The 16,219-nt window shown below is 38.9% G+C and overlaps 2 protein-coding genes and 1 pseudogene across 8 annotated transcripts in view; all 3 read right to left on the reverse strand.

Moving 5' to 3' along the window:
- LOC136260527 (E3 ubiquitin-protein ligase TTC3-like) overlaps positions 1–16,219 on the reverse strand; it is a 79,792-nt gene that overhangs the window by 63,488 nt on the left and 85 nt on the right. For all 7 annotated transcript variants that reach the window (XM_066054345.1, XM_066054328.1, XM_066054318.1 and 4 more), the window contains exon 2: positions 16,029–16,137. The gene's annotated coding sequence lies outside the window, so the exon portion shown is untranslated. The remainder of the gene's footprint in view (positions 1–16,028; positions 16,138–16,219) is intronic.
- LOC136240970 (ATP-dependent DNA helicase RecQ-like) lies at positions 412–7,784 on the reverse strand (annotated as a pseudogene).
- LOC136241022 (uncharacterized) lies at positions 12,007–13,695 on the reverse strand. The gene is made up of 2 exons (XM_066032223.1): positions 13,359–13,695; positions 12,007–13,265 (listed from the first exon to the last, which is right to left on the reverse strand). Exons 1-2 carry the CDS (start codon positions 13,693–13,695, stop codon positions 12,007–12,009), a joined length of 1,596 nt encoding a protein of 531 aa, XP_065888295.1.

Here is a 16,219-nt window from a genome sequence, read left to right on the forward strand (position 1 = left end):
AGTTGATGTCAGAAAATGCTGCCATTATATCGGACATCTTCACAAGGTGCTACCAAAGATAATTGAGAAAGGTGGAGACACTAATGGTTACTAACTAGAAATGTTGTGTTTCTATACTTGTTTCTTCATTATTGGCCTTATATTTCCTGTACAAGTTCTTGGTAAAAAAAAATATATATAGACAATTAATTTTACCAGATATAATGCTTGTAAAATATTTACTAAGACAGATGGCACAGCTAATTATATACATGTTGGCAATAGTACAAGTGGGCAACTACAGTATTATTACTTGTTCAACACACATTTGCCTGTCATGTTTAGACATCTTTAGGTCACGCCTGTCAAGGATAAAATTTCCCTTATAACCCAATGGGTGCTGCCTAGATAATTTACTACAGGACTGCTCATCTTTGAAGTTCTTACAAGTCAACAAGGTTGAAATATGTATAGATCCCCTTCCCCCACCCCTCTTCTGATTGCATATTTATAGATACACTGTAGTTATACATACAACACAAAATGACCGAAAAAAATTTCTATAGGATTAGTGTCCAGATTTTGTGTCACACGGTGTAGAGACATATGGTGTAATATTAGGGCCAACAACTTAGTCCACTACAGTGTAAACCCCCTCAGAATACGGAAAACATACTTCAGTGCTGCAACATAGACAACTCGGTCCACCACCAGGAACACAGTGTAGACTCTTCAGAATAGGCAGTACTTTGATGAAACGTTTAAACTTAGACCACAGTGTCCACCACCAGAAACACTGTTGAAATTCTTAGTTTGAATTGAAGATATGTGTGTATATTCAGTACAGAGAAAACAAGGTCACACTCCACTACCAGGAACACTGTTAATACTCCTCAAATACTATTGTAATGTTGTAAACAAGTTTTATCATTGCTCTTCACTACCTACATGAGATAAAGATTACCACTAGATGCTATTCGACCTGAGTAACAGTAAGCCATGTAGCTAGCTATATTACCGTTAACATATACACAAATGGATAAAACAGCAAGCTAAAATAGCCTTCCAACTAAAGCTCACCTTACAAAGCACGTGTTCACTTAACTTCATGAAGACTTTTCACTCAACTAGTAAACATTCCACACTGAGCTTGCTTCAACTGAGTCACAAGCATTTTTTCCTTACTAAACTTGTACACAATCCACATGCAACTTGCAAGCCAGCATTCGTCACTCAACCTCATGAGCATTCCTCACTAACTCATGAACAGCATCGTGAACATTCTTCTCTACAGTTAGCTCGTGAACACACTACACATCCCCAAGAGTTCTCCATGTACTTTGCAAACATTCCTTCACCAGCCAATTAACCTAATTATGGGAAGGGTTACTATATTACGTCAGCACCTCGTGAACACTTCTGTTTTGCAAGTAGCTTAAGAATGTTTCGCAAAAAGTTGTCGACCTTGTGAGTGTTGCGAATCTGTCGTTACTTTTTTAAACATCGTACTGTAATTTAAAGCTAGTTAAGGCTACAGGATACTGAGCGACTGTCAAACAAAAATTTTATTACGTATTAAAGTGGACTTGGTGTTGTTGTGTTGTGTTTCAGCTGGTAACAGGCTTAAATTGTTGGGAGAATCATAGCGTGCTGACTGGACAGATACAACGTACAAAAAAACACACATAACAGTAATCTCACGTAGCCAGACCACTATTTCTCCCCACAGCACTTATCGATTAGAAATTATAAGCGCCTGCTCGAAATAGGGTCTGGTACACTTCCAATAGGCCTGTTGTGACAGCACCTCATTTAACACTTTGAGACTGTGGACAGATTCAAACACGTTTTAAGTCGCCAGTGCGCTTATAATTAAGAGATGACCTTTTCTCTCGTCGAGCGATCACTGATAGGATGGAATACTGTGGATTGTGTCGAAAGCCAGTACCTTCGAGTAAAGACCGAAGACTGCTTCATGGAGAAACCTGTGATAAAGAGGTAGCCATCCTGAACTTTTTGATTTCTGCTACATGGCCAGGGCATTCGTTAAGATCATCGTTCAAGCTGAGCAGAGAGAGAACATTTATTTGTTCAACTTGCAAAGGAACTTTGAAGAGATACAATGATGCCTGTGATAAGATTTCTGAATTGTCTTCACAGATTGTTTCCAAGATAAACATCTGTGTTACATCTCAGGCAACTTCAAGCACTTGTGTGCCAGACAAGGTTTGTAATGTGATTATGTCTTAAGGTATGCACCACATCTTCATGGTCAAGCTCCAGAGTATGTACCAGTGAGAAGCGATCTGCTGAAGCTGCTACACTAGACAATGATGAAGAGAAATCGGTGTCATACAATGAAACAGTAAGATATCGTAATTATTTAATTGGTTATTGATTTGTTTCTTTAATCAGAATTCTGCTGCTGCTGCTGCTGCTGCTGCTGCTACGCCATTTTCACCAGAAGTATCTGTAAGGATTGTGTTTGAATTCTGTATTTAAGTGTAAATAATTTTTTTGTGTTATAGATATTAGTCAAAGGCCGTGATCGAACAAGGAGGCATTTGATGACTCCAGTACGAAAACCTTTTGCTTTGTCTCTTTCAAGAAGGAGTTATAATGCTTGCTCTGAGAAGGCAGTTAATTCAAATAGTTTTCAAGAGCCCATAATTGACTCATTGGCCTTTAAAGCCAAAAAAGAAATGGAATGCTTGAATTCTCAGCCATCACAGCTCAAAGATTCCCCAAAGGCATTGGAAAAGTTTAGCTGGAATTTATTAAGTTTAGAGTTAAAGGAAACTGTCCCTACAATATGGTTTTTCTTGGAATCATTGTTACCAAAGGCTAAACAGAAGTTTATTTGTTTTTTAATTTCCATACTATTAAAGATGCAATGCAAGCAGCTTTGCCAAGTGCAGAAGGCAGTATCGATGCTATTGTATGGAAATGGTGTTCACAAACAGGTACTTTTATCATTCTATGCATGTGTTAACTCATATGAAAACTTTATAACAGGTCTTTCATTGTTTGCAACCATTTATGGTTACTTTATCTGTGTGAGCAACTGCGCAAGCAGTGAAGCAAATATCAGATAGACATGACAAAGATGTGATAAGTTGGGCTAATGATATCTTGGAAAACAGAGAGGTTATTTTATGGAAATATGATTATTATCATTTATCATGTACCTTAATGCACAGGTTACTAGTGATATGTTGCCAGCCAGCACTTCACCAATATTTTTCATGGATGAAAATCATGTTTTCTTTAGTAGCTCAGATGATGTTGAAGTTAGCTCCGATGTTGTTAGCTCAGATGGTGTTAGCAGCTGTTCTAATGATGATTCCTCTGTTGGTGACATTTCTGAGTTTACTGAAGAAGATGATGATGATTATTATGACTTGAATGATTTTGTAGATATCCAGGATGCTGAAAGTTGTGGCGAATTACTGTGTGATTCTATTTGCTAACAAGTGTCTTTGCCTGAGCAAAGTAGCCCCCTTCCTGTAGATATGGAACAATGTTCTGCTGTACAGAATTCTTCTCCGCTCTTGGTTGCAGCCAGCAATCAAGTTATAAACAACCAGACACACAACTCAATCTGCTTCACTTAATGTGTCAAATAATTGTTTTGGATATGTGATCGTAGGAGATAACATTGACAAAAATGTACGTCCATCATACCAGCATCAAGGTCGTACTACCCAATCCTTACATTACTTCCATTCATATGCTGTCTTGAACAGATTGGATACTTCTGGATTGTCGGACAGTCGCTCCTCACATATTACCATATCTCCAGAGAAGATTATACCAGATTTTTCTGAACATCAAAAATTACTTGGGGATTTTGAGACTTTAGTTACCAGGTATGTATGTATAAGTGTATGTTTACATCTATCAATGATTTTGGTGGAACATATGGATGAGTTTAAAGCTCAGAAATGTGAAGTTCAATGGCACGTCAAGAGTGACTATTCTGAAGAAATGGCCAGTAAATCTAGAGTGGCATGTGTAGCAATAGAATATCCAGTGTATTCCTGCTTGTGTTGTCTTTCCATTATTAAAAAATTCTTCTGTTTATAGGTGCCACTTGGACTGGTTCTCAAAAATGAAGCAAAGCTAAAAGATATGACCGAGATCTTAGACGACCTAAGTAAATATGTACCAGTTGATGTGGCATCAAGGACTGAAACGATTGAAGGCAAGTCATTTGATATAGATGATTCCAGATTGTTCCAAATACTGCTGTTTGGAGATCAACTTACTGTGGCGCGTGCTAGAGGTGCTATAGGATTAAGGGATGATGACACCGATGCACTTCACCGTTTAGAGGGTTTTGTCCCAGCTGTAGCAGACTGGCATGCTAGGATGTGTTTACTTCAGGTATAGTACATACACAATACTTATGAAGTGACTGTATGATAATTCACAAACCTTGTAGGCAATGTGGAAAAGGCTGTATTCCAAAAAAGGATCAAGGGATAGGGGTACCCTATATCAACTTAAAAACCTTTTGAATTGGACTGTGGTGGAACAAGACCCTTCAAAAGTAATGAAGGCTACTGAAGATTTTTTGACGGTTGTTCTTTTTGTCTATGTTAGAACTGCTGCAAAGAAGATCATGAAAGAGCTGAAGACCTTCCACAAGCAGCTGAGGTGGATGTTGTCAGAAATTGTGATTTTTCAATTACACTTGATGAAGGCAATTCCTCAAGTCCAGAGGGGGATCAAAGTAGTCATTCTAATGCTTCTATTGAACCTCAACCATGCGCATCAAACGAATACAAAATAGTGGGTGATAACATTGATAAAAATATTCGGGCTAACATTCAGCGGCTCAATCATCAAACTAAATCACTGCATTATTTTCATTCATTTGCAGTCAGAGATCATGTAGATTTTTCTGGTTTGTCTGATGTGACTCCACACCATGTCAAGATTGACCCTGCAACTTTACTTCCCAGACCTGTAGATCTCACAGCCCTTTTGAAAGAGTTACAAGCCATTGTAAGCAGGTGTATATGTAACTGTAGATAATTTATATACACATTTAACTATTGTATTTATATTGTAGGGTTCTTGTGCAGCATTTAGCTAAGTATTCTTCTAATACTCAATCTGTTCAGTGGCACATCTCCAGCAAGTACTCCAGTGAAATGAGTCAGATGTCAGAAGTAGTCAGTATTCATTTAACATATGAATGGTATGTACACTGTTGTACCAAATAGGTTCCCCTTGGCTTGCAATTGTTTAATGAGAACAAGGTTGATGAGATGTGCACTATTATGCATAACATACAACTCATCAGGTTGTGTACCAAGGGGAGGATTTACCACTTGTTGAAAATTTTTATCACGGAATTTTATTCGATGGGGACCAGTTGACAGTTTGCAGAAGTCGAGGTGCACAATCTGCAAGAAGCCATGATGACAGTTCAATTGGACGGCTGGAGGGTGTGAAGACTGGCATGCACGACTAACACTGATGAGAGTATGCTTATATTTCTTGATCTATATGTTTCGTTTGCTAGTTATCGTGCACGAAGTTCTTGTATTTTATGTGATATACTGATCCGTGTGTAATTCTGTAGGTTATATGGAAATGTTTATTTTGTAAGAACTCCGCTGCAGAGAAGGGTACATTGTATCAACTGAAAAATTTGCTACACTGGAGTGCAGTGCCCTTAGACCCTGGAGACAACATGAAGGCAGCAGAAGACTTCCTACAAGTGGTGCTGCAAGGGCATATTGCAGCTGCTGCTGAAACAATTTGCACTGCCTCAAGTAGAGACTTAAGCCTGGATGATTTGTCGAAAGGCACTGTTGAAAAATTTGTTAACAAAATTACTTTGCCATCACCATCAAGCCCTGAAACTTCGAATACCAATGACAAGGTGTTTTTGTATGCCACAGAAGTTATGACTCTAGGGTTAATCTGGGAAAATTTTCATGATGCCACTCAAGAAGGGAACAGAGAGCAACTTAAAAGAATTTGGAAATTTTTGCTATTGATATTTAAAGCAGCAAGGCGAAAGAATTACAGTATTGAATATTTGAACCTGCAATTGCACATTAACTATATTCTTTCACCTCGACAGGCTACTCAATTGAAGTGGTCTAGATGTGTCAATACCACAAACATCATTGGACGTAACATTCCAATGGATTTGCATCTTGAGCACTTGAACAAGCTCCTAAAATGCATAATGCGAAACATGGGGTCCAACATGACAGACAACAGTGTGAAGCTTGCAGCTGAGTGTATACAAGTAGTACACTCAGTATGTTCAAAGTTTGAGGAGCGTACAAGAAAATGTGCACCAAATTCTAACACACAGTCTGCCCCATCTATTCAGCGGGAATTTGAGCTTGTTGTTCAGTGTCTGAAGGACCAACAGGTGTATAGCCTCACTCGTGCATGAAAGCACCCATTATTCAAGTTTGCCAATAATTTGTTGCAGCAGCTAAAGTACAAGAACCTCATTACTTGGTTAAAACACAGACTTAATGGAACTGTGATATAAGTTGTAAATTATTATCGTAATTAATTAAGCATTTTGTGTACAAGCTATACATGTACAACTTTCTATACAAACATCTCAGCACTTACACTGTTCATCCAAAAATTCATTGTCTCGTCTAGCTCTGCCAGATTCTTGAACATATTGTACCAATGAAGATGGTGGGCCCACGTGAACTACATTACGTATGTCAGGACAATCAACACCCATGCTGAATGCACTGGTTGCTATCAATAACCCCAATTTGCCATTTCTGTCATAAACGATTCTAAAATTTTCTTTTTTATATGATCAAATGATGCCTGAGTGTACATATCCACCAGACGGTGTTTATGGAATCAGGAAAACCTGGTGGTGTAGTAAAATCTTCATCAAGCAATCTTCTTAGTGTTCGGTGCATTTGTAAGCATTCTCCAATTGTTTGACAAAAAATCAAAGTTTTAGGGAACTCAGTACGACTGGAACGAAAGTATGTGACAAACATATCACAGAGGTGATCTACTGCTAGCAATGGCTCAACATGATATCTAATGTTATCACAATTAGGAGAGTCCAACAACAGTATCTCTCAAGGACAATCTTTTTGTGACACAGTCAAATACATCAGGTGTGGTGGTTCCAGTTAAAGCCAGCACATGAACATTTTCCGGTATAATACTTCTTAGGTCACCAATTTGGGCAAAAGTAAGTCGAAAATCATCTCCCCTGTAAACAAGTTGTATGAATAGAAAACTGATACTCACCAAGTCTTTACACAATGGGCCTCATCAACAACTAAAGCAACCATATTTTTGGTGTATACTGGCGTCAATAGCATCGATCTATACTTGCGGTTTTTCAAAAGATTCTCCGGACTAATATACAGTAGCTGAAGATCTCCCGAAAGAACTCTCTTGTCAACATTGGGATCAGTCTGTGATTCTCCCATAAACTCTGCTTTTATCCCTCCCTATAAAAATTTTTTCTGCTGCTCAATCATGATGGCAGTAAGGGGTGATATGCACACAACAATAGCATTTCCAGTCCCTACATGTTCAAGCTGAAGTAATGTAAATACAATACATGAGCATATATACCTCTGAGCTTGTCATATACATTTGGCAAAATCGCATAAATAATGGACTTGCCATAGCCCGTTGGAAGAGTAACGAACATGTCTTTACCAGATACGAATGCCTTTAATGTCCTTCTTGCTTCGGCTTTTTAATGAACCAAAGCCAGCATCCTTCACTGCTCTTCCAAAGCAAGAGTGAGCTCCATTTTGAATTGCTAATTCTAACATTGGGCGCTTGTCAAGACTGCAAGAAACCAGACTATGTAGCAAGTTTAAGTGGTGGTCATCGTCACCTATTATTTTTGGCCCCTGACCAATTGTCGCCTACCGCTACTACAGTAGGAACCAACACAGATTTTTGATGGCAGTCCGCAGGAAAAAAAAAAAGGATCTGGCCAAGCGAGACTACTTTTGACATACTGTAGGTGCATGGATTGAAGACCAGCCTACTGATATGTGATGGTGCATCATCACACTTGACAACAACTAAGTTTACACATGGTCATACTAGTAGGTAATACTAGGTATAAGCCAAGTAGTACAGGAGATCCTTATGCTGTATGGCCCTGGTTCACCAATCTGTATAATCCTACCAGTTGTATTTACTGGCTATTTTGTTCACACCACCAAGTAAGTGCTTACATTGTCTAATTCTGATGTCATATGTAACTGTATTAATTTTAGCTAAAATATGACCAATGCTCTACTTGCTTCACAAGAGGGTGGGGCACAAAAGTTCACTGATGCCAGTGAAGTACACTTTGGCTGGAAAGCAATAATGGATTTATACTCAAGAGAATGTCAGAGACTGAGAAAGGGACATGCTAGAATTGTTCCATAACTCCCGTGATGCATATGTATTACGTGATTCTTGGACCAAGCATAATGTTGCACCTGCTAAAATGATTCAGGTCTGTAGTGAAAATATTACTGGCCTATTGTACGCATACATGTGCACTGACATTGTGATATATATTATGATTTGTGTAGATACACTTATTGTTATGTTCTTATAGTAAGAGCAAGTTTTGAATGACTATTGTGCCTAAACATCTAACAGCCAGTGATACTGTTAGTGTTACACTGGAGCTGAAGTACCTGGAAGTGTGCAGAAAACTTTTCGAATGATTTTTGAGTCACAAAAGAGTTAGTTCATGTGATTCATCAGTGTTGGTATCCATTAGGACTGGTTTTAAAACATTTCGCAAATAAGCCTTTTCCATAATGACGTCACAAAATAAAATGGCGCAGTCTATTTGGAGTACTCTAATTTTTTCGTTAAATGGTGGCCATACATTTGGAAAATAAGAGCAAGTCATTTGGTGAGATGGAAGGGGTTGACGATTGTCAAAGGACAGATGTTACCTTACTAGATGAAAGCGATATAGCAGGGGCTTCCTTAAATGGAAAATCGCCTTCTGAACTGAGCGTTACTCAACTCAAACGGTGGTTGGCGTGCCGAGGAGCTCCAGTTAGCGGGAAAAAACCCGAGTTAATTGAAAGGTACGCTTCTCGTTTGCTTTTGACGGTGTTTAAAGTTTTCCTTTTGTTTGTTTTGTTATTGTCTAGTCTACCTTTAAGTAGCTGCATGCGCTAGCTCCGTCAGCTAATCCTTTGAGCTCACTGAAACTAAAACCTCACGTACTGATGTGTGTAGTGTAATAGTAGATGACTAGTTGATTACAATGATCATTTTAATTTATGCCTATAGGGTGGAATTTTACATCAAATATGGATGGGATCAATTTCTTGCTGATCCAGACAGGGGTTTGAATGTACAGAAGAAACTCACAAATGTTGCAGCACAACAGCCAGGATCATTGTTGTATAAAATATATCAGTCAATACCTAAACCTGAAGATCAACTTTGGACAAAGCAGTTGGTCCATCTACCTGAAATAACTTTTGGGACTATTTATGAATTCTTGGTTGACAGGAAAGTGGTTCTGCCAAAAGTGAGCTATCTTGATAGCATTGCAGATGAACGAGCGGACAAGGTCATGCAAAATGATGCAGAAGACGATAGTGCTTCATCAAGCAAAGAAATTGCTGGCTTACCAACAGAGTCTACTAGAACCTTACGTAAAGCTTATCGGTTCTTTCATGATGGCCATATCCAAGGTATCAAGTTTCATCCTATGCCCAACTTGAAAGATTTTATCTGTATCACTGCCAAGGTTCTTCCATCAATGAGGAAAGACAGGGTGTATGCAGTTAATATTGTAATTTGTCAGTCATCTAGCTCAGTAGCTACTGCGTATTGTACATGCACAGCTGGTCTGTCTGGTTGCTGCAATCACGTTACTGGTACTTTGTATTGTTTAGAGGATTATATACACCAAGGTCTGCAAGAAGAAGAAAGAAAAGGTTGCACCGAACGTTTGCAGAATGAATCCACCAAGAAAGCAGGACGCTGATGCTCGACCTACTGATGAAGTAGTTTTGGAGAAGAAAGTATATGGAGTGAAAAAGAGGGCTAAGCTTCATCGAATTAATAAATGGGATTGTCGCCCCATCTCCAAAAGGATCATTGACCCAAATAAAGCACGAAAGTTTACTGAGCGTTTGCAGACTATTCAACAGCAGAAATTAGATGCTACTGACACTGCATTGTTGAAAGCTACCACTGTCAGTGAACTAAAGAAGGCATTTCAAACTAAGTCTACACTTAAAAGATATGGAACATCTGGGTATCTACAATTATTAGATAATGAACCACCACCTCTTCAGAGTAGGGAAGAAAAATTGAGGAATGAACGACTATCTCGTGCTGCAGAGAAAAAGCAACAATTTCTAGAGCAACTCTATATTAAACAATTACATGTTGAAAAAGACCACAACTATACATCTAAAGCCTCCAGCACATTGTCAAATACAAATTTGGAAATTCCAGCTTTAGAGAATCAGCACTTAGTGAATGAGTTGTACAATAACCATGTCTATATTACTGGTGCAAGTATTATTGACCTGGAATTACAAACACGAGCACAATCTAACTCGGAGCATTGGAATTTTGAAAGAACCCTGCCTGCGCTTTACATCTTCAATCATGAAGGAGGTATGCCATAAAAGAGACAGCACAAGTGCCTTTAATATGAAGAAGCTTTCTCAAGAGTCTATTGATGTTAGTGCAAGACGTTATGGAAGACAACATGAGAAATCTGCCATAGCTTCCTATGTCAACCACCACAGGGCTCGTGGAGTAACGGTCAGTGTGCAACCATGTGGTCTACATGTAGACGAATCATCTCCCTGGTTGGCTGCTAGCCCTGACGGGATTGTTCTAGATCCAACACAATCTGGTGACAATCAGAAAGGATGTTTAGAAGTGAAATGTCCAATTTTATGTCAAAAGTCATTGATTTCAGATGTTTACAGGAAAAGCTCACCATTTTGTCTCAAAGAGGAAAATGGAGAAATTCAGTTGTCAACCACGCACGCATACTACTATCAAATACAAACAGAAATGCACGTTATCAGACTGCAATGGTGTGACTTTGTTGTATGGTCACCAATAGAAGATACTTTTGTGCAACGCGTGTACTACAATAAACCCTTTATGGAAAACATCATTGCTAAGGCTCAAGCCTTCTACTTTGAGAAATATTTACCATCCATTATTCCTTACATGATCGCAACAACTAGTGATTCAGGTCTTATCACAGTCAAGCCAGTACCTACCATTCCTCCCACAGTCAAGCCAGCATCTACTGTTCTTCCTATAGTCAAGTCAGCACCTACTATTCCTCCTACAGTCAAGCCAGCATCTACGATTCATCCTACAGTCAAGCCTGGCTTGTCCATACAACGTGTATCAGCACAAAGTGGCAACTTGCTACCATTGACTGCTGTGTTAGAACAGATTAATGTTGTTAGACATCTAGTTGATGGTGACGGTAGTTGTATGTATCATGCTGTTGCCCATCAGGCAGACTTTATTAGTAAGTCCAGTAGAGGTGACAAATTCACCAGCAATCTTTTGAGGCAACTTGTTTGTAAGATGATGGATGAATGTCCTCATGTTCGTAAGGAAGATGGACTCTCTATGATACAGTGGCTAGAGAAAAGGCAAACTGTTTTGGATCCCTCAGAATGGGGAGGAGACTTAGAACTTCGTTTGTTAGCCATTGGCTTAAAACGAGATATTGCAGTGATCACATCTGTTGATAATGGGAAAGGGACTTATTATGCTAGAAGGTATCCATGTGAGCCTAAGCCATCACAGAAGATGAGAGGTGGTATATTTATTCCGTTGACTTGTAATGAATTGTTTAAATGGTGGCAGGTAGCAGTACCTTCTCCACTGGTATTAATATTCAATGGTTTTAACCACTATGATTCTACGTCATCTTTGATGTGATGTATCATATTCACTGCACTTTTTTACATAACTACATAATAGACAAATATAATGTCACTTTTTTTTAATTACATGAAAAATATTAATTTTTTATGCTACTAATGGTGGACTTAAGTTAGTTAGCATACAACAAACACAAATAACCTCATTTATAGAATCCCACATTGTGGCTGGCAGAGTATGCTGTAAAATTTGAAAATCTTTTACTCGACCAATAGCTCTCTCTACATGAATGCGTAAGTGGGCTATCTTTCTAGTGAGTAGTACATCAGCCACAGGCATTTGCACCTTTGAGTTCAGAAAGGGTGGAACATTCAAGCGTACACCAAGTGGAGCAAGCAAGTCTTGAATTTGGAATCCCTTATAGGCCATTATTTCATCTCCATATTCACGCTTGTCCAGAATTCCACACACTTGCGTCAATTCTTTGTCAGAAATAGACCCCTCATATGTAGGGGACACAAATGCAATAACTCCACTTGGTAATATTCCTATAAGCACTTTAACAGTATTTCTGTTTTTGTATGCAGAAAATGTGCATGACTGGGTTAAAAGGGAAGATGGCCTTTCAACTTGAAGCTCAGTAGTATCAATTATTAGGCGAGTATTTGGATATTCCTTTCTAAATGTATCCGGCATATGCTTCTCTACAATATGCCAAGGTGGAAAGCGTTCAATGGCTTTGAAGGAATGATACATCAGATTGATCCAGGTCGCAGTGATACGGGATACAGATGATACTGATACGCTAACTCTATTTGCTAAATCTTGCTCTAATAAACCCAAGCAAAGCCTCACTAAAGTCAGGAAAAACTGTTCCAAAAGTGGGAGCTTAGGATGCCGACCTGTTTTAGAATCAGCATAACAATCTTTGCTGTTTTTGCCTATCCACAATCTCATTGATTTTGCATCATCTTCCAAAATCTCTTCATAAAATGCCATAAGAGTTGCTTGGTCAGGTATTCCAGTATAAAATTTCACCATTTCATCATCATCTTTTATGTTTTCAAAGCGAAATAGAGATCTTTGTAATTCACTTTTTAATTCAGCAAGACTGCACTGCAGCTCCTCAATTTTCTTCTTCAGGTATTCGCACTGGCATTTTATTTCTTGAGCAGAATCTAAATCATCATGGGTTTCAAACGCTGCAGCCTCATCATCACATGTAAAATCATCCACTTCCACTGACTCTACCATGTCGCAACGCTGATCTGGAGAAATGGCCAGTTTTGAGGTCATAGACGTTCGCATTAATTTTTCAACTGTCCAGGGAAAAATTAATGGTACAGCAGTTGCTTTCAGCACACGTCTCTTAGAATGGATAGTAGCATCACCACTAATATAGTCATCTACAGTAAAATGTAGTGAGCAAACCTTAGTATTATGGTTCACCTTAAATTTAGGACCAGGATCTCAGCGAATTTTCGCTATCCATAGCTTGCCCTTGTCTGACTTAACACCAGGAAACGAGTGAAACGATAATCTGGCCATTCCCAAACGCTCCCTCTCAAGTCGTTGTCCTGAGGAACTCCTGCACAGTGGTACGCAGCAATACTGTCCTCCTGTGAGATTGCGGCCTGCTATATAGTCGTAAGATGGCCATTCATCCACTGATTCAGCCTGGATATCATTAAACTCACTTTCGCACGAAGTCAGCTCGGCGTCTTCCCGATTGATCTCACTTTCAGACAGAGATTTTCTAAGTAGAGAAGCTCCTGCTTCATCGCTTGCATTTAACAAGGAAAAATCCATAAGACAACAGCCTTGATTCTCTTCCATCTCACCAAACCACTTGCTTTTATTTTCCAAGTGTATGGCCACCATTTAGCAAAAAAATTAGAATACTCCAAATAGACTGCGCCATTTTATTTTGTGACGTGATTATGGAAAAGGCTTATAGGCACAAAGATCTTTCAGCAAAGGTAAATTAGTGCTGATAGAGATATATTGCAAAGTGTCCCTACCTTTATATGTCCCAGATTAAAGTGTTTAACACATTTGGTGAATATAGTCAGTTGCATCATAGCGAGTTTAGCACTTAAGGGTGCTAGCGAATTTTTGAAGCCATTCAAGGAATAACCCGCATAACCACATGCAGCTGTTGCATCATATTAGTACATACTCAAAGTATCCATGCTACATGTAGGCGCCGTGTTTTGTGCCAAAGAAATTAGCCAAGAAACAGCCTGTTTTGTTTGAAAACTATCACGAAAATGATCATCTGGGTGCCCAAAAGTGACAATAGAGTGAATTAGCCTGAAAGTAAGTGCTAGTTTTGAAGACACATGTGGCAAGCTGATTTGTAGCCAACACACTTTCTTCCTGTGTTTTCTCTTCTTGAGTGATAGTGTATGCTGGGAAGTTGTATTTGCAATTGTACACCTGTTCTTAGGTAGAGACAATGTTCCAGCTGGATTTATCACCCATTACAAGACACTGACTGTGCGAGGGTTACCTATCGAAGAGCAGGCTTGGCAACTCTACAAGCAACAGGAAGGTGTCCCAGTGTGTAAAGAAAAGGAACAAGAGCTTTTCTTTTGTTCAGAACTTCTTTATAGCTTGTTATCTGATAAAGTTGGCATTTGTGGTTTATTGGAATTTGTTGTAATAACTGGTCGGCGTGCACATGTTCTACACTGCATTGTAAAAGGCGATATTCTGGAATACACGATAGTCAGATCTCTACCAAACTTTTGGTGGACCGTCAGTGATAAATTTGCAAACTTTTAGTGCATGGAATTATAATTGTTGTGATCTAGCACAAAGTTACAAGGCCTGGAAGTCGAAATTCGCTCATGGGCACTTGCTCTTTGTTTTATAACTCAAAAAAAGAAGACTTGCCAAGACAAATCCAAGCGCTAAGTTTCCACAAGTTTACTGAAGAATTTCACAGCGAAATTGATGCGTGTGCAAGCAGCCAGTATCTCAGAATGAGAAAAATGTATGGATTAACTTTGAGGGACTATAGCGCGTGAATGAAACAAGGTACAATCTTATACTTTGGTCTCTGTATAGTAGAAAGTTAGATCAATCTTCAAAGCAGTAGCTTAGATTCCTGTAGCTTTCTTTTTGCCTGTATCATAGGTAAAAACAACAGCATTTGTGTGGCTTCAAAAGGCGCTAGCACCCTTAACTCAGTGAGTTTAAGAGTTTGTTCCAGTAGGACACTCTATTTTTTTTTATTTCACACTCTTGGTGGAAAGATGGACTGAACTGGACAGTACCACGAAAAAATTTAGAGCACTACTGGTCTCATACTAGTCTCAAAACTTATACTAGTCTTGTACCTAGAACGCTTTTTTCCCCCCTTTAGAATGGTGGAGAAAAGTTTCCCCCACCCAAATACAAATGGAACAAGTTGATGTTGTGCTACTTCTAAAAACCAGGCGCCATGCAGCTAGCTAACTCATCTGGAATTAACTATAGACAGTATATGAATTAACCAACTATGCATTTCTATTTTAAACTCGTATTCCATAATTCACGAAATTTTTGTAATTCGTTCAATTACGTTGCTATGTACTGCTAAGGAAGCGTTTGTAAACAAACCGCTTTTACCAACATATTACGCACAGAAGTATCTTCTAAACTGTTTTATAGTGTGACTAACGTGTTTTTTCCCACAAATTCTCTCAACAGGGCCTCAAGGCTGCTCTTCATTTTCGTTCGCATACGTAAGGGATACGTCCCCTTTCAACTCGAAGGGATACGCTATTCCTGGTAGACTACGAGGCCTGCACCGCTGTTTTTCAGTTGCTAAACGCCTGAAAATCCCAAAGGGAAGGTTATTTATAAAGTCAGAGGAAAGTCGCCACACCCTATTTCAGACTTTCGAAAAGAAACCACCTCAGAGCAAAGTTTACAGAAGTTTGATATAGATTTCAATTCGCTTTTAATTCTTACGTAAAAGCTGCTTTTACCTTTATTTAATGATTTTGCTCACGTGGGTGCGTATGGACAAACATGGGTAGATATGTACACACACACACGTTTACGGAAACAATTTCAGTAAACTGTAGGCGTGCGCCTGGTTAAAAAAAAAAGCGCGGTTCGGGCACGAGACTACATTAATAATCACTACTTTTACAGTACATACAGAGTACAGATATTACCTTGTAGTACAGTGTCCCTGGAATGGTGGTGTCTGCTTACACGGGTTTACACTATTCCGCATCTTCATTAGCTGCTCTTTTCTTCACTCCGCTCTTTTCCAATTTATTCCTAAAGGCACAAACGCGGATACACAATATGTTAAACCCTGTAGATGGAACCACAGACAGTATATTCGAAGAATACTATCTAA

This window comes from Dysidea avara, chromosome 1 (assembly GCF_963678975.1).
Source record: "Dysidea avara chromosome 1, odDysAvar1.4, whole genome shotgun sequence".
NCBI classification, from domain to species: domain Eukaryota; kingdom Metazoa; phylum Porifera; class Demospongiae; order Dictyoceratida; family Dysideidae; genus Dysidea; species Dysidea avara.